Raw genomic sequence first — 18,552 nt, 5'->3', positions numbered from 1 at the left:
TAAATATATTTATTAATTTAAAAAATAAAAAAATAAAAAAATTGTTTACTATTTTTTGCTAAAAACATCAAAATTAATTTTATTTTTATTTGTATTTTTTCTGACTCCTTATTACATCCAGCCATATAATTACACATTAAAATAAACATATTTGAAATCATTAATTTTAAATGAGCATAATAATTCATTTAAGATGACCATATTTAATTATTAAAATAATTGCTTGTTTATCAACAACTTTAGCATTTTATTCATTACATTTTGAAGCTCTCAGAAGCCAAGTTATGTTATATTCCTTAATATTTATTTATGCAAGTTTGAAGTATCAATTATCTAAACACAGTTTTGTTTGCATATTTTCAGGATATATATGTATATATATATGTATATGTATATATATATATATATATGTATATGTATATATATATATATATATATATATATATATATATGAAATACTTGACTTGGTGAATTCTAGCTGTCAATATACTCCTCCCCTCTTAACCACGCCCCCCCCCCCCCCCCACACACACACACACACCTCCCGAAATCAGAGGTCTCAAGGTTGGCAAGTACACAAAATTATTACAGTTTTATAACAATTACTCAATGTAATTATGAAGTTAGAATATTATATTTCAAGATGAAGAGCTCAAAAGGTTTAAAAGTTTATCGTCATTCACTTTACATTTGCTCATAAAATAAGGAAACCTACTCAGCACAATATAAGCAATCAATAAAAGATAAAAATAAGATTATCTCTAAAAAACAGAGTTAACATTCACAGAGTAGGTGCAAGATGGCAAAACAAAGTACCTTTTGAAAATCTCTGTATTTTTTCATATCGCAGATCATTTTTAAAAAATTGCAATATCATTTTTTCCCCAATATTGTGCAGTCCTATTGCAGACATATCATAAAGTTTGGTATGTGTGTGACTTTTAGGAGTTGGAGCAGGTGGAGGATGTGTGGCGGGCAGAAGTGCAAGACCTTCTCTCGCAGACCACTCAGCTTCAGGCCGAGAACAAGAAGCTGCTGGTGAGCCTCTCGCTCACAGAAACGCCAGTCGCTGAGAAAGACCTGCAGAAGCAAGATGGTGGGCATTCATATTATGATTTAAATGTTGTACAGGACACAGGGTAATGACACAGCTCCTGTACTGGCTGTCATTCGATTAGGCAGGTGTACCTAATGAAGTGTCCTGCTCACTTCCTATGCCTGCGGTCACGTTTATGTTTGCATGTTGACAACCAACACAGAAGCTATGAGCTCGCAGAGGAGGCTATTTTTGTGGCAGACTAGAATGTAGCTCCTGGGTGACACACTCAGCTATATTTACAACACACACACACACACACTGCTTGTAAACATGTCAGGTACAACATAAAGGATAGCTCCAGAAGTATTGGAACACTCTTGATGTCTGTAATTAGTCTGTGGCTATGGGCTGTGATGACATCATTGTCTAATTTGCATGATTCAGTGTTAGTGTGTGGACATGTAAAACCAAGCTTTTTGGGTTTTTGTCATAAGAAATCTGCGACATGACCTCTTGTTTTAAACCCTATTTAACAACAGAACATTAAGTTGTGCGCCTGGTCATTGGTAGTTTGTTGTTGTTGTGTGTGTTAAAGGGGAACTGCACTTTTTTGGGAGTTTTGTCTATCGTTCAAATCATTATGAGAGACAAGAACGCACGTCTTTTTTTTAATTCCGATTTTAAAGATGATAAAGGCTTGGAAGATGCGGCTAATGGGAGTCACCATTGTAGCCTTCAAAGCCCTCCAACGTTTTGTATACACACTGTAAGTCTATATATAATTTTTATAAAAAACATGTTCATTACAGCATGTAATATGTACAATATTTACCATATTTTGATCATTTTAATCAATGGTTACATCCGTGCATTGATTTACGTTTCCATAGCAATGCGCGTCTGACTTCTGGCAACAAATTTGTGTTCCTATTTCCGGAAACAAAAAACGCGAGTGTGTTCTAACCATGGCAGACTTGGTAACAAACAACAAAGGCGACTATTTTTGGTCAAACGAGGATTCACAACCTTATATTTTTGAAGCTGAATGAACGGAGGACGAACTACTGCTTCTAAAAGCAGGCACGAAGAAGAAGGTGAGACGCTTGAGCAGACTGAAGCCGAACGAGTGAGGTGAAAGTCTCTCGGAGCTGCAAATGTCGAATTTGGAGACAAGCTATTTCGAAATAAATGGCATGCTTGACCCACATAAACCAGAAAAAAACATTCTCGGCCAGCTGGACCAAAGCGACAACTGTCCATTACAATAACAATGTCGCTACAGTTTGGTTATCATACAGGTTACGGAACGTAAATTAAGTATTGTCATACTTGCCAACCCTCCCGGATTTTCCGGGAGACTCCCGAAATTCAGCGCCTCTCCCGAAAACCTCCCGGGACAAATTTTCTCCCGAAATTCAGGCGGACGACCTGAGTCCGCTAACCCACAATATAAACAGCGTACCTGCCCAATCACGTTATAACTGTAGAATGATGGAGGGCGAGTTCTTGGTTTCTTATGTGGGTTTATTGTTAGGCAGTTTCATTAACGTCCTCCCAGCGCGGCAACAACACACAACAACAGCAGTCACGTTTTTGTATACCGTAAAGCAGTTCATCTGCCGTAAACAGCAATGTTGTGACACTCTTAAACAGGACAATACTGCCATCTAGTGCATTTGATGAAAGCACTTTTGTGCGTGCCACACATCAGAGAGGGTGTTCAGCATGGTTCGAAAAATAGTGACAGAGAATAGAACAGGGATGGACAATTCAACCCTTAACTCAACAATGAGTAGATGAGTGTTATGTGTGTGTATATGTGTAAATAAATGAACACTGAAATTCAAGTATTTATTTTATATTTAGGGCAGCACGGTGGCAGAGGGGTTAGTGCGTCTGCCTCACAATATGAATGTCCTGAGTAGTCGTGAGTTCAATCCCGGCCTCGGGATCTTTCTGTGTGGAGTTTGCATGTTCTCCCCGGTTGGCAAGTATGAGTATTGTTGACGTTTTTTTAATGCATTTTTAAAGTGATTTAGAGGTAGAATTTATTGCTCCTGTTAGCCTCATTGCTAGCTACTCTGTTCAGCAGTCATTGAACACACCGTCAAAACATCTCCGTTTTATTCTTCCGAGTATAGAACGATTACTGTGCTGAGAGAGCAGAGCTTGTTGGTTCAATGTGCACAATTTAATATTTTAGTTGCTCAGACAGTAATGTGTTTATGTATGTTTAGATTGGGGTTTGTTAATTGGGAAAGACGTTAATGTCTCTTGTTTTCATGTTAGCATTTAAGCTAGCGAGCTGGCAGCAATCAGTCCGTGAGTTTATTAAATCAATCTTTGTTTTTCGATACATTTTATTCAAAACAGTAATACTAACATACGAAAGTTTTACCACAGTTATCAAATTTACTGTTTATCGTTACTTCCCTAGTTTTGGCTTTTGCAATCGTGTGGTGTAAAGTTGTTGTGGCTTTATGTTGTTATGTTGTTGCTTTTGCAGTCGTGTTGTGGCTTAAAGTTGTTATGTTTCTGGCGTTTGTATTTGTTGTGGCTTTTGCAATTGACCTAACTACAGTGGCCGAGACCGCTCACAACAATTGCAAAAGCCGCTACACAACAACTTTAAGCCACAACATGATTGTAAAAGCCACTACAAATGCAAATGCTACAACACATCCACATAAAGCCACAACACAACAGTTTTACACTACAACTCAACAGCATGAAGCAACAACAAAAGTCACGGACGCAGCAAAAGTGGCAGCAGACCAAGTGGCTGAGGAGGAAAGTTCAGGAAGTTTTGATGAACAAAGTTGAAAAAAATAAGTGAAATTTAACTGTTGTAATCAGTATCACTTTTTTGGTCTGGTGTCACTTCTGTTATGTCCGTCACTTCCATTGTCTCTTTATGTTGTGGCTTTATGTTATTGTAACTTAAGAGGTCATACTATGACTTTTTTTGTCTACATCTAAAATACTTCTTTGTGGTCTACTGTATATAACATGTAGTGATGGTTTTTAGTCAAAACTTTGCATAGATTATGTTTTACAGACCACTTTCTGTTAGTCTCTTCAGGATGCGCCGTTTTGTGGGCGGTCTTATTTATGTGCCTCCACTTCGACTGCATTTTGTCCTAAATCCTTTTGTGGCGGTCTAAAAGTAATTGTGCACAATTAATGAATGTACGGGAAACCTAGCTCTTGCTGACTTCAGTCATGGAAGAATATTATATTTCAGACAGTCTTGTGTTTTTGCTTCTCGCAGGGATGTCAGAGAAGGAAAGGCAGGTGAAGAAGTTGACAGGATTGGTGGAAAAACAGCGGGATGAACTCCGAGCTAAAGACCACGAACTGACACTGAAAAACGACGACATTGAGGCTGTAAGTGTCTCGTTATTATTATTATTTTCATTATGCATTATTACAAATCTGTTTTGTCTCAATGAGCTGCAGCTGCCCCAGTGATTGCAGCCTCAGACCTCAACCATGCTTGACTGTGGGCAAGACGCAATTATCTTGTGCGGTAGCTATTTAGACAATAATGGTCGTGTGTTGCTATACTTATTATTTATGATGCAGCTAGGAATGAAACGATATGAACATTTCACATCAAGGTTATCTTGGTAAATGATCACGTTATCATTATTATCGCGGTATTGTTGAATGTGCTCAAATAGTACTTATACATACACTGAAATATTTCAATTTTTTTTAAATAACAAAAATAATTAAAGCTGCAAGCAGCGTTGTTCGAGCCCGCGTATTTGGCAGGTGTTAGTCCTAAGTGTCCCAATACTTTTGTCTACTTTTAGTCTGAAGTGTCCCAAGACTTTTGTCTAGTGTACCTACCTTGTCTGCATTGTGTGGGCACGTTGGTGCTTCCTGCTTTTGAGCAGCCATCTTAAAAAAACAGCACCGCAGGAGCATCAGTGCAGCGGGTCTTTGAAGGGTCATAAAATCAAAACCGGAGCAGGTATCACAACTCTTTCACCAACTTTTAATCAGAAGGGTTCAATCTCTCTCCTGTGTTAGTTTGAAGCCGAAACAACAAACGCGCTCAGAGGAGATAATGTTTGAAGAAAGGTGACGGGTTTTTACAAAAATGTAGTGTTGAAGGGGGAATAGCAAACTTCCTGTATATTTTTGCTGGGGGTTGTCAATTTATGAAATGTAGGTCTAAGTGAGACCTACGGAGAGGTTTTCGTTTCATGTCTCTCCGACCTTCCCAGTGGGAGTTACAGGCAGTTTTGTACTTTTCTTCTTCCGAGGAGCAGTTTTTTGTTCGTTTTATAAAAAAATTGCTGTAGAGCACAATTTTTAGATTTGGAGTTAGGTTTTTTCATTAGATCACAGTTTTAGCCAGTCCTGATGTGTGTGTTCAGTTCGGTGAGTTTTGAAGCATGTTAAGGGGGTCAAATTACAGGTCAAAGAGGCAAAAGTGACTGTTTTTAGTACTTTTTTGTCTTGAAGGGGGAATTGCCAACTTCCTGTTGATTTTAGCCCGAGGATGTACAATTATGAGAACTAGGTCTAAGTCAGACCTACATAGAGGATTTTGTTTCATGTTTTTCCGACCTTCCTAGTGGGAGTTACAGGCAGTCTAGTTTTTTTTTTTCCTAGGGGGCGCTAGAGCGCAATTTTGATTTTTGCGGTTCGGTTTTATTATTAAAAGACAATTTTCGCAGGTCCTGATGTGTGGGTCAAATATGGTGAGTTTTGAAGCATGTTAAGTGGGTCAAATTAGTGCTCAAAGAGGCGGCGGAAGAAGAAAGAAAGAATAATAATAAAACCTTAGAATAACAATAGGTCCTTATGTCCCATTGCATAAGGACTCCCTGTGGGAGTCCTTTAGCAATGGGCCATTGCGGGCCCTAATTAGACCCACTGTTTTGCATGTTTTGTGTTTATTAAGGCTGCAGCTAACGATTATTTTTCTATCGATTAATCTATAGATTATTTTTTTGATTAATCGGTTAATCTATAGATTATTTTTTTCGATTAATCTATAGATTATTTTTTTATTTAAAATGAAGATGAAAAAATAAATGTGGGCCAGTTTTTTCAAAAGGCATGGCTTTTATTTACAAAAAAAAAAAGTATGGCCACTCAGTCAACATTGACAATAACATAACAAAATATTCTGTAACAATGTAAACATTTAAAACTTTTAACATTTAACAAAATTAAAAGTATCTTATTTGCTTTTTAATGTGCAAATATAAAAGTAAACATCCAGTGCAAATCTTAATATTCTGCAATAGTATAAGCATTTCAAAAGTAAAAGTATTGCTTATTTTGCTTTAAAATGTGCAAAAATAAAGATAAACATCCAATACAAAAAAGTGCAACACGGAAATATTCTGTAACAACAGTGTAAACATTTCAACGAAAGTAAAAGTATTGCTTATTTTGCTTAATAACACAACAATGATAGTATTGATAGTAATTGACCACTAAATGGTAACACTCGAATACGTTTTTCAACTTGTTTAAGTCAGGTCATGTGACCCCTGGCTCTGTTTGATTGGTCCAACGTCACCAGTGACTGCATCTGATTGGTGGAACGGAGTGAACGTCACCAGTGACTGTATTTGTTGAAACGCAGGCACTATGGAGGTCTGTCTGACAGACCAAAACAAACAAAGCGTGCATTAACAGATCGATAAAAATTAGTAGCTAGTAACGAGCTGAATGTAGATAAAAGTAGCTTTTCTTCTTAGGCCGTTTATTGAAATACTTCCACACTTTTGACGACTTTTGGCGTGCTTTTTTCCCCTCGCTCGCACCGTCTGCTTTGCGCTCCGCTATGACGGTAGTGTGACGTAAATATGCGACGCGTCGACGCACAAAAACGGCGGCGACGTATTTACGTAACCGATGACGTCGACTACGTCGACGCGTCGTTTCAGCCCTAGTGTTTATGATTCACTGTTAAGAGTGTCCTGGTGGGCATTGCGGTGTCCTACTCTGTTCACTGGTCCTTGAACGCACCGAAAAACACCTCTGTGTCATATTCTACTGAGTATACATTGATCATTCTGGGCTAAGAGAGCAGGGCAAGCAGGTTTAATGTGCACAATTGAATATCTTATTAGCTATTTAAAGTTCCGGGAACTCCACGCTGCCCGGATTGTATCAATTGTTATTAGTTACACTCGGGGAGCCGCTGCAGCCTTCCAATTTAGCACAAGGAGTCTTAAGTTCAAGCCAACAAAGAAGTAAATGCTACCAAGTTCTTTTTAGCTAGCTAGCTTGGCCAGCCCTAATGTAAGCCCAAAACAGAACAGCTCTCGACATGGAAGACGTGGAAAAAGTGAAGCGCTGTGAATACTTTACAGATGCACTGTAGGCTAATGTTGCAAGCGCATGCATCTTTTCGCGGTTGTTGCGTTGTTTTCAAGACAAAACTGTCAACTGATTTCTAGTTTGACGCGATACTACAAGCTAAAATGTTATGCTAACTTTTTAGATAACTTTGTACGTTTGAACCTAAAAATCATGGTTTGTGATACTCAATGCTGTCAAGCAAGTATGTTAAAGTTTTAACTGTTAGCATACTTGTGAGAAGGTTAGCATGTTAACAATTTTTGCTGGCTTTTTAGCTAATTTTATGTGTTTGAAACTAAAAATCCTGAAATTTGATGCTTGGCTCCATTTTGAAGTGAGCTAACATTTATTCATATAATACATTTATAATAAAATCCCCTGAAGAGCAGGGAAACCTGCGAAACAGGCTTGTAGGGATGAACGAGCATTCTAACCTTAGCATGCTAAATTGTTATGCTAACTTTTTAGATAACTTTGTACGTTTGAACCTAAAAATCATGGTTTGTGATACTCAATGCTGTCAAGCAAGTATGTTAAAGTTTTAACTGTTAGCATACTTGTGAGAAGGTTAGCATGTTAACAATTTTTGCTGGCTTTTTAGCTAATTTTATGTGTTTGAAACTAAAAATCCTGAAATTTGATGCTTGGCTCCATTTTGAAGTGAGCTAACATTTATTCATATAATACATTTATAATAAAATCCCCTGAAGAGCAGGGAAACCTGCGAAACAGGCTTGTAGGGATGAACGAGCATTCTAACCTTAGCATGCTAAATTGTTATGCTAACTTTTTAGATAACTTTGTACGTTTGAACCTAAAAATCATGGTTTGGGATACTCAATGCTGTCAAGCAAGTATGTTAAAGTGTTAACTGTTAGCATACTTGTGAGAAGGTTAGCATGTTAACAATTTTTGCTGGTTTGAAACTAAAAATCCTGAAATTTGATGCTTGGCTCCATCTTGAAGTGAGCTAACATCTCTTAATATGATATATATAATACAATAAAATCCCTTGAAGAGCAGGGAAACCTACTTGTAGGGATGAAAATAGCATGCTAACCTTAGCATGATAAAATGTTATGCTAACTTTTTAGATAACTTTGTACTTTTGAACCTAAAAATCATGGTTTGTTAGACTCAATGCTGTCAAGCAAGTATGTTAAAGCTGTGAAACAGGCTTGTAGGGATGAAATGGTATGCTAACTGTTAGCATACTTGTGAGAAGGTTAGCATGTTAACAGTTTTTGCTGGCTTAATCCGAAGATTCGCAGCTTATTCTCATCGAATGACGTGCCTGCTACTGACCCAGCCGAATCGCTCATTTGTCAAACCGGATATCCAGTCGCGTCGGTTTACCAATAACAACCCGAGACACTACCATACTACTCACTTGTACTGTGTTTTCACTTTTACCTATTTCAACAGTAAAATGGGTGTGTGTTGACTCCTTTTCACTGGGTAGTAAATGTATACAAGCTGAACACTGACTACTCTAAAGTATATCTTCAGATTATTTTCTGTGGTATTGTCCCTTGAGAAGATAAAGAGATACCATAACACATTCTTGTCACTTTTCCAGCTCCAGATGCAGCAGCATCGCCTGATTAGGATCAACCAGGATCTCCGTCACAGGCTGGGCGTGATGGAGGCGCAGAGCAAGGCGGTCATGCGGCAGCGAGCTGAGCTGCAGGCGGCGGCGCAGGCCCGTCAGCAGCAGATGGCCGCCCTGCAACTGGAGGCCAGGTGTCTGAGGAAGGAGCTGGAAGAGTGTGAGTTGGAGAGAGAGGTGGTCAAGATGGAGGCAAACTGCTGCTCTTCCACATGCGGCTCCACATTGTCTTCATCGCCGCAGGTGAGAGTCAAACGGCACGGTGGCTCAGGGGCCAACCCGATCGTGTGACATTGTTGCTTTTGTGACAGCTGAGGAACGTGGCACCGTCCGACTCAGTGAAGCCAAATTCGGTCTGGGTGGAGTGTGGAGGAGATCCTGGCTGCTCGGAGCTCCACATCACGAGCTCAGCGAGCCGAGAAATGAATGTCAGCACGAGCGACCGAGAGGGGGACGTGCCTACGCTGTTACTGGTAAATAATGCAAATAATATATCTTTTTTTTTTCCAAATATTTTTATTTACAAATCTTGGTATTATAATTTTTTTTACAATCAAGTGTAATTCAAAATATTTTATTTACAAATCTTTTTATTAGAGATGTCCGATAATGGCTTTGTTGCCGATATTCGATATTGTCCAACTCTTTAATTACCGATACCGATATATACAGTCGTGGTATCAACACATTATTATGCCTAATTTTGTTGTGATGCCCCGCTGGATGCATTTAACAATGTAACAAGGTTTTCCAAAAATAAATCAACTCAAGTTATGGAAAAAAAATGCCAACATGGCACTGCCATATTTATTATTGAAGTCACAAAGTGCATTATTTTTTTTTAACATGCCTCAAAACAGCAGCTTGGAATTTGGGAGATGCTCTCCCTGAGAGAGCATGAGGAGGTTGAGGGGGGCGGGTAGGGGATAGCGGGGGGGTGTATATTGTAGCGTCCCGAAAGAGTTAGTGATGCAAGGGGTTCTGGGTATTTGTTCTGTTGTGTTTATGTTGTGTTACGGTGCGGATGTTCTCCAGAAATGTGTTTGTCATTCTTGTTTGGTGTGGGTTCACAGTGTGGCGCATATTAGTAACAGTGTTAAAGTTGTTTATACGGCCACCCTCAGTGTGACCTGTATGGCTGTTGACCAAGTATGCATGCATTCACTTGTGTGTGTGAAAAGCCGTAGATATTATGTGACTGGGCCGGCACGCAAAGGCAGTGCCTTTAAGGTTTATTGGCGCTCTGTACTTCTCCCTACGTCCGTGTACCACTCCGTACAGCGGCGTTTTAAAAAGTCATACATTTTGCTTTTTGAAACCAATACCGATAATTTCCGATATTACATTTTAAAGCATTTATCGGCCGATAATATCGTCAGTCCGATATTATCGGACATCTCTACTTTTTATGATCATTTTCTTTACAATGTAATTCACATTTAAGGATTTCAAAGTGACTTCTCAAAAGAGGTAGACACTTTTTAAGTTTACACAGTGCAAATGCAAACAGGTGTAAACATAATGTCATCCCAGTTGACTATGCACAAACCCTGTCTCTAAACTTTTAACATAAATGAAAAAAGAAAGTAACTAACAAAACAATATATATACACGCTTAGGGGTGTTCAAAAAAATCGATTCGCATCCAAAATTGGATTCTTACTTATTCCAATTCTGAATTGATTCATAATTGAAAAAAAAATATATATATATTCTTTTTTTTTTTTTTTAAAGAATAAATATTAATAGTTTTTAGGCCATCTCCATGCTTTACTCATTGCACGTATATGTTATACGTCAACAACCAAAATTAGGTTTTGTAACCTGTTCATATTTTGAAAAGGTTTTATTATAATTACTATACCAGAAAATACATTGCAATAATCTGTTTGAATTAGAGATGTCCGACAATGGCTTTTTTGCCGATATCCGATATTCGAATATTGTCCAACTCTTAATTACCGATTCCGATATCAACCGATACACTGCAAAAAGTCAGTGTTTAAAAACAAGAAAAAAAAGAAAAAAATGAGGGGTATTTTTTGAACTAAGCAAAATTATCTGCCAATAGAACAAGAAAATTCGGCTTGTCAAGACTTTCCAAAACAAGCTCAACCTCAATGAACCCCAAAATACATTAAAATAAGTATATTCTCACTAATAAGTGTACTTTTCTTGGTAGAAAAAAAAGAGAACTTTTTGCTCAATATGTTGACAAATATTCTTAAATGAAGTAAATGCTAGTGCCATTATCTTGACATAATGATATGCGCTCGGCATCATGATTTTTTTTTTTCATGCTTGAAGTAAGAAATGATTACTTTAAAAAAGTAGTTTTATACTTGTGAGTGTTGATGACACAACTTTGCAACAGTTGATATTCTAGTTTCAAGCATGTTTTACTCAATATAGGTCATCAAATCTCAGCAACAAGCTGTAATATCTTACTGAGATCATTTAGGACCAAAAGACTTAAAACAAGTAAAACACTTTAACATAAAATCTGCTTAGTGAGAAGAATTATCTTATCAGACAGAAAATAAGCAAATATGACCCTTATTTGAGATATTTAATCTTACTTAGATTTCAGTTTTTGCAGTGTACCGATATATACAGTCGTGGAATGAACACATTATTATGCCTAATATTGTTGTGATGCCCCGCTGGATGCATTAAACAATGTAACTTTACCATGAATTGATTAACGTGGACCCCGACTTAAACAAGTTGAAAAACCTATTTCGGGTGTTACCATTTAGTGGTCAATTGTACGGAATATGTACTGTACTGTACAATCTACTAATACAAGTTTCAATCAATCAATCAAAAACAAGGTTTTCCTAAATAAGAGAACAACTTCAACTCAAGTTATGGAAAAAATGCCAACATGGCACTGCCATATTTATTATTGAAGTCACAGTGCATTATTTTTTTTAACATGCCTCAAAACAGTTTAGAATCCCTGAGATAATCCTAATACCCACTACAACTATGGGAAATACTATACTTTGACTTTCACAAAGTGCATTATTTTTATTTTTTTTTAAACATGCCTCAAAACAACAGCTACAAAAACAATGAAGGCACACAGCTTCAGTCCAGAGTATACTAGACTACGTCCGTGTTTTACCGGATATGTACCGCTCCTAACAGCAGCGTTTTAAAAAGTAATTAATTTTACTTTTTGATACCGATAATTTCCGATATTACATTTTAAAGCATATTATTATCGGACATCTCTAGTTTGAATCGAATCGTAAACGCCCAGAATTCGAATTTGATCAAATAGTGAGGTGTCCAAAGACTACCACCTTTTTAAAAGACTCAAGTATTGAAACCTAAAGCAGTAATAACCTTGATATATTATCTAAACAAATTAATACATATCATATTTGTAAAGGCAGTTTTGACAGATACTTGCAGGTGTAATTGATGAAGTGGCAGTACACTGCAAAACGTCAGTGTTCAAAAACAAGAAAAAAATTACAAAAATGAGGGGTATTTTATTTGAACTAAGCAAAATTATCTGCCAATAGAACAAGCAAATTCGGCTTGTCAAGACTTTCCAAAACAAGTAAAATTAGCTAACCTCAATGAACTCAAAAATACCTTAAAATAAGTATATTCTCACTAATGACAAGTGCACTTTTCTTGGTAGAACAAAAAAAGAGAGATTTTTGCTCAATATGTTGAAAAATATTCTTAAATTGATTCAATGCTAGGGCCATTATCTTGACATAATGATATGCGGTCTGCATCATGATTTTTCTTTTCATGCTTGAAGTAAGAAATGATTACTTTAAAAAAGTAGTTTTATACTTGTGAGTGTTGATGACACAGCTTTGCAACAGTTGATATTCTAGTTTCAAGCATGTTTTACTCAATATAGGTCATCAAATCTCAGCAACAAGCTGTAATATCTTACTGAGACCACTCTAACATAACATCTGCACCATTGGCACTCAGCATCAAGGGTTGGAATTGGGGGTTAAATCACCAAAAATGATTCCCGGGCACGGCCACCGGTGAGGCCCACTGCTCCCCTCACCTCCCAGGGGGTGATCAAGGGTGATGGGTCAAATGCAGAGAATAATTTCACCACACCTAGTGTGTGTGTGACAATCATTGGTACTTTAACTTTAACTTAGTGAGAAGAATTATCTTATCAGACAGAAAATAAGCAAATATCACCCTTATTTGAGATATTTAATCTTACTTAGACTTCAGTTTTTGCCGTGTATGCCATGAAATAAAACCTCCAAAGCAGGGTTTAGTATTTATAAAGGGCTAAAATGTATGAGAAAGTATAATTCAATGATTAATCAAGCACTTTTTTTTATCAGTTGTGTTCCATAGGAGGCTAGATCTAATGGCACCCCCGGGTTCCCACCCCTGCATTTCTTGCTTTAAACGCATCAGCCTGAAAAAACAATAGCATTACCAGGACAACAAAAACAGACTTTGTTTATCGGTGTGTCAAAACATATTAGTCAAGCCATTACCGGCAGAAATGCAACGCTGGTGACTCATTTGTGCGCCAAGCTTCTTATTACACCACTAAAGAAAGATGGTCTGTGTGTATGTGTGCGTGTTGTGTCTGCAGGAGGAGGCCAAAGAGGAGACAGACATCCTGGAGCAGGAGTCAGACGCTCCTCGCTTCACCCTGCAGGAGCTTCGTGATGTCCTGCAGGAAAGAAATGAACTCAAGTCCCAAGTGTTCCTCATGCAGGAAGAACTTGCTTATTATAAAAGGTAGCATCTTATACTATGTTTCTTCTATTTGAAGTCCGTCTCATACGTCCCACAATAGTGGATTAGAAGTGTGTTAGCCAAAATCTAGCACTGATGATTGATTTTAGACAGTTTAAAAGTGCTTCTCGTAAACCAGACCTTGGCAAATCAAGGCCCGGGGGCCACATGTGGCCCGTTAAGCTTTTCAATCTGGCCCGCCGGACATTCCCAAATATTTTTTTTTAGATCTTTAAAATGGAAAGTGTAGCTGCCATTATGATGTGCAGTGATGTTTTCTAATGACCGTAAGTCTTCAACTATACAAAGTATTTCAATGGTTGGAATCTGCGCTTTTGCATGATATTTTAGTGACTAGTGTTGTCCTGATACCAATATTATTTCGATACTTTTCGATACTTTTCTAAATAAAGGGGACCAAAAAAATCAGACCAAACTGCTTGTAACTTCCAGTAGGAATGTCGTAGAGACATGAAACAACCTCTATGTAGGTCTGACTTAGACCTAGATTTCATACACTGACATCCTTCAGCAAAAATCAACAGGAAGTTGGCAATTCCCCCTTCAAAACAAAAGTTTTGTAAAAATCGGTCACCTTTTTTCAAACATTATCTCCTCTGAGCGCGTTTGTCGTGTCGGCTTCAAACTAGCACAGGAGAGAGATTGAACCCTTCTGATTAAAAGTTGACCAAAGACTTTTAATTAGTCCTCCGGTTTGGATTTTATGTGCCGTCAAAGTCGGTCCCGTCCATCGCTGTTTGCAGCTTTAATTTTTTTAGATCTTTAAGGTGGAAAGTGTAGCTGCCATTATAATGTGCAGTGATGTTTTCTAATGACCGTAAGTTTTGACCTATACAAAGTATTTCAATGGTTGGAATCTGCGCTTTTGCATGATATTTTAGTGACTAGTGTTGTCCTGATACCAATATTATTTCGATACTTTTCGATACTTTTCTAAATAAAGGGCACCAGAAAAATTGCATTTTTGGCTTTATTTTAACAAAAAATCTTAGGGTGTGGCGGACCGGTACTTTTCAGAGGCGGTATGGTACCGAATATGATTCATTAGTATCGCGGTGCTATACTAATACCCGTATACCGTACAACCCTACTAGTGACTATGGTAATCTACGTCACAGCAGGTCAGACGAGGCACCAAGCAGTGTGGGTGGGAAGCGTTTCCACAGAGTGTTTCCAGAGTCTGAAATGTGAGTGTCAGGGACAGACGCGGAAGGAGATTTTTACAAAAAAGTTCTAAAGCTTAGTGATATATCACATATATCAGATTGTAGATGTTTTTTGTTTTTTTACCCTTCACGGTGATATTTCGCTGTTTGTTGCATTTGGCTTGATTGTAAAATATGTTGATTGAGAGGGGGTGTGACGTTCATGTTGTCAATATTCAGGGTTTTATCGTTCGTAGAAAAAAATTAAATTCTATTCCTTTTTAAGGAAGTCTGTCATAACATTTTTAGCATTCAATCAGACTTTATTGTGAGGTTTTGTATTAGTTTTCCTAAGAATAGATATACTGGCACACATTTTTTCCTCTAAATTTGGCCCCCCGAGTCAAAATAATTGCCCAGGCCTGTCGTAAACCCTACTGCAAATACACCATTGTGTGTGTCGGTAGCTTTAATGCTCATGAGCTATGTGGAAAGCGCTGTTGTACACATTATCCATTTATCATGTACCCATACTTGCCAACCTGGAGAGCTCCGATTTCGGGAGGTGGGGGGTGGAGGGTGGGGGGCGTGGTCGGGGTGGGTTGGGGCGTGGTTAAGAGGGGGGAGTATATTGACAGCTAGAATTCACCAAGTCAAGTATTTCATACATATATATATATAATATATATATATATAATCTATCTACATTCTGAAAATATGCAAACAAAACTGTTTGGATAATTAATACTTCAAACTTGCATAAATAAATCTTAAGGAATATAACATAACTTGGCTTCTGAGAGTTTCAAAATGTAATGAATAAAATGCTAAAGTTGTTGATAAACAAGCAATTATTTTAATAATTAAATATGGTCATTTTAAATGAATTATTATGATAATATAAAATTAATTATTTCAAATATGTTTATTTTAATTCTATGGCTGGATGTAATAAGGAGTCAGAAAAAATACAAAAAAAATACAATTAATTTTGATGTTTTTAGCAAAATATAGTAAAAATGTATATATATATATTTTTTTAATTAATAAATATATTTATTTTTATGTAAGATAAACATAATATTACAATTTGTCTCTAGTCTGGATGATTTAGTTCTTGTCACCTTGTTGTCCTCCGGTCGTGAAAAAAGGCTGTCCTCACTCACGTCCGCATGGAGCTGGAGGGGGCGTGGCCTCCAGCTCCAGCTGAAAATCGGGAGATTTTCGGGAGAATATTTGTCCCGGGAGGTTTTCGGGAGAGGCGCTGAATTTCGGGAGTCTCCCGGAAAATTCGGGAGGGTTGGCAAGTATGCATGTACCTCTGCACTTGTCCAATGTAATAAATCTGTGGATTTATGGCTATTTATAGGGAGCTGGATTTTGAGGAGCTGGCTCGTCTCGTTATTATATTGCTTAATTTTTTAAAGGAGTAAACTTGTTTTTATGAAATAAATAATCCCTGGTTGCTGTCTTAAACAAGATCAAATCAAACTTTATTTATATAGCACTTTTCATACACAGGCAGGTGGCAAACACAAAGTACTGTACACAAATTTAAAAAAAAGAAAAAGAAAACACATACAAACGCACAAAAACGCCACTTTTGCGGGTCCACACTGGAGAATATAACTAAAAATTAAATCGCCATCTAAAAAATAGTAAGAAAGGTATGATAAAATATATGTAAAAATAAGATATTAATAATGTAAATAATACATTAATAGAAACATAACATTGAGATAATAGTAGTACTAATAATATCAAAAAATAAGATTTAAAAAAAAACAATAAAAAATTACATTTAAAAAAAAAATAAAAATAAGATCAGAATAATTCAAATGTACACATCATAACAAAATACACTCTTATTGGTGGGGAATTATTCTGAAACATTGATTAAAATGTGTAAACATAATTTAGCTTGTGTTTTCATTGTAAACATTCCTTAAGGTGATGTTATATCCCAATGCTTTTGACAGTGAGCTCACTATTTTGAATTTTCCCTCTACTATACTAGTAGGCTGCAAATTGCCTCCATTTAAAACCAATTTACCTTAAACAAAGACATGTGGATATACAGTTATTCCTCCTGCTAATTGGTTCCAAACCCAATTAATTAGATAATTGTATTTCCCCAAAGTAGGAATTCCTACTGAGAAATGTAATATTTTCATATTTGGAGCATAAAAAAAACATATTATGACCCTCTAAATATATTTTTTAACATTAACATTGGATTTCTCTTCAAGTGAGGAGTTTGAGGAGGACATGCTTGTCTGTACTTCATCTTCACCTTCTCCACCATGCAGCGCCTCCTCTGATCTGCCCGAATCAGGAATTCGACGCCTGTGAGTGTCGCACCCTGATGATTAATTTAACAATGTCGTGAAAAAAAATAAAAATAACACAAAATGTGCATGTTCTTTCTGGTACCTGACAGGATCTTCACTGCCATCATGCCCATGGTTGCTGCCGGTTTAATCGCAGACGATCCCACATTGTTGCCCATCCGACGCCTCGTTTCTTTAGTATGACCTTTTAAAGAATTCTCTTGAATTTGTATTGTTTCCTACATGCTATGAGGCCAAATTGTGGTGGATATTTTAAAGTATATATTTATTTATATTAAGGACATTGCTATGTATGTTGGAAGAGAAGCACGCATGACATTGTCGACACACTTAATGAATAAAAGGAAGCTTTAAATATCTACTTATGACTTTTAATGCATTTAATTTGCATTTTTAGCTTTTCACTCTGAAAAGAACAATGACATATTTGCTTGCTCTACTTTAAATTAAGCCAAATACCAAAAATATGCAAGTATCCACAATAATTGTTGGAAGGCTACACACTCATCTGTAAAAAAGTATGTTTTTATTGTTGTAATAAAGCATTATTTTTAATAAGTGTGGTCTTGTCATGTGACGTGCATGGCTAAACAAATCCTGTACATCTGCAGTACTGATGCATGTCTTTTGTACACAAAAGACATACAGATATATATTTATTAAGGCTGTCAAAATTATTATTTTTAATTAGATTAATCACACTTTGGAAATTGGATTAAATTAATGATTAATCACGGGTGATTACTTGCTTGCGTATTTAAAATTTGCTTAAGAAAAGACACGAATGCAAGTTTATTGACAGAATGTCATCCAGGAGTGTTTCTAAGCGTATTACTTAAATGCTTGTCATTTATCTGCACAAAACTTGCTTAGAGTTTTATCTGAAATTTTTTCAGGCTGTATTTTGAAGTGACATTTTCCAGCCAGCACACCAGTCGGAGTCTCCTCGCTCATTTTTGTATCGACGTTTGCATTGATCTGATCACTGACCGTATTGCGTAGGCCTGGGCAATTATTTTGACTCGGGGGCCACATTTAGAGAAAAACGTGTCTGGGGGCCGGTATATCTATTTTTGGGAACATTAATACAAAACCTCACAATAATGTCTGAATGCTAAAAACGTTATGACAGACCGCCTTAAAAAAACGTAATGGAATTTTACATTTTTTCTATGAAGGATAAAACACTGAGTATTGACAAAATATGAATGTTGTGGAATTTTACATTTTTCTATGAAGGATAAAACACTGAATATTGACAAAATATGAATGTCACACCCTTTTTCGATCGACATATTTTACAAT

The 18,552-nt window shown here is 36.9% G+C and overlaps 1 protein-coding gene across 1 annotated transcript in view; it reads left to right on the top strand.

Annotated features, from left to right (window-relative positions):
• Positions 1 to 17,805, top strand: part of LOC133578495 (RILP-like protein 1) — a 22,056-nt gene extending 4,251 nt beyond the window's left edge. Inside the window, exons 2-8 of the mRNA XM_061932924.2 lie at positions 946 to 1,096; positions 4,311 to 4,426; positions 8,952 to 9,224; positions 9,293 to 9,454; positions 13,585 to 13,733; positions 17,146 to 17,244; positions 17,337 to 17,805. Of these exons, the coding sequence (XP_061788908.1) occupies positions 946 to 1,096; positions 4,311 to 4,426; positions 8,952 to 9,224; positions 9,293 to 9,454; positions 13,585 to 13,733; positions 17,146 to 17,244; positions 17,337 to 17,430 (1,044 nt within the window). The 3' untranslated portion in view covers positions 17,431 to 17,805. The remainder of the gene's footprint in view (positions 1 to 945; positions 1,097 to 4,310; positions 4,427 to 8,951; positions 9,225 to 9,292; positions 9,455 to 13,584; positions 13,734 to 17,145; positions 17,245 to 17,336) is intronic.
• The last annotated feature ends 747 nt before the right edge of the window (positions 17,806 to 18,552 follow it).

This window comes from Nerophis lumbriciformis, linkage group LG03 (genome assembly GCF_033978685.3).
Source record: "Nerophis lumbriciformis linkage group LG03, RoL_Nlum_v2.1, whole genome shotgun sequence".
NCBI lineage: Eukaryota > Metazoa > Chordata > Actinopteri > Syngnathiformes > Syngnathidae > Nerophis > Nerophis lumbriciformis.
The sequence above is the reverse complement of the archived record's forward strand: the minus strand, read 5'-3'. Positions and strand labels throughout refer to the sequence as shown.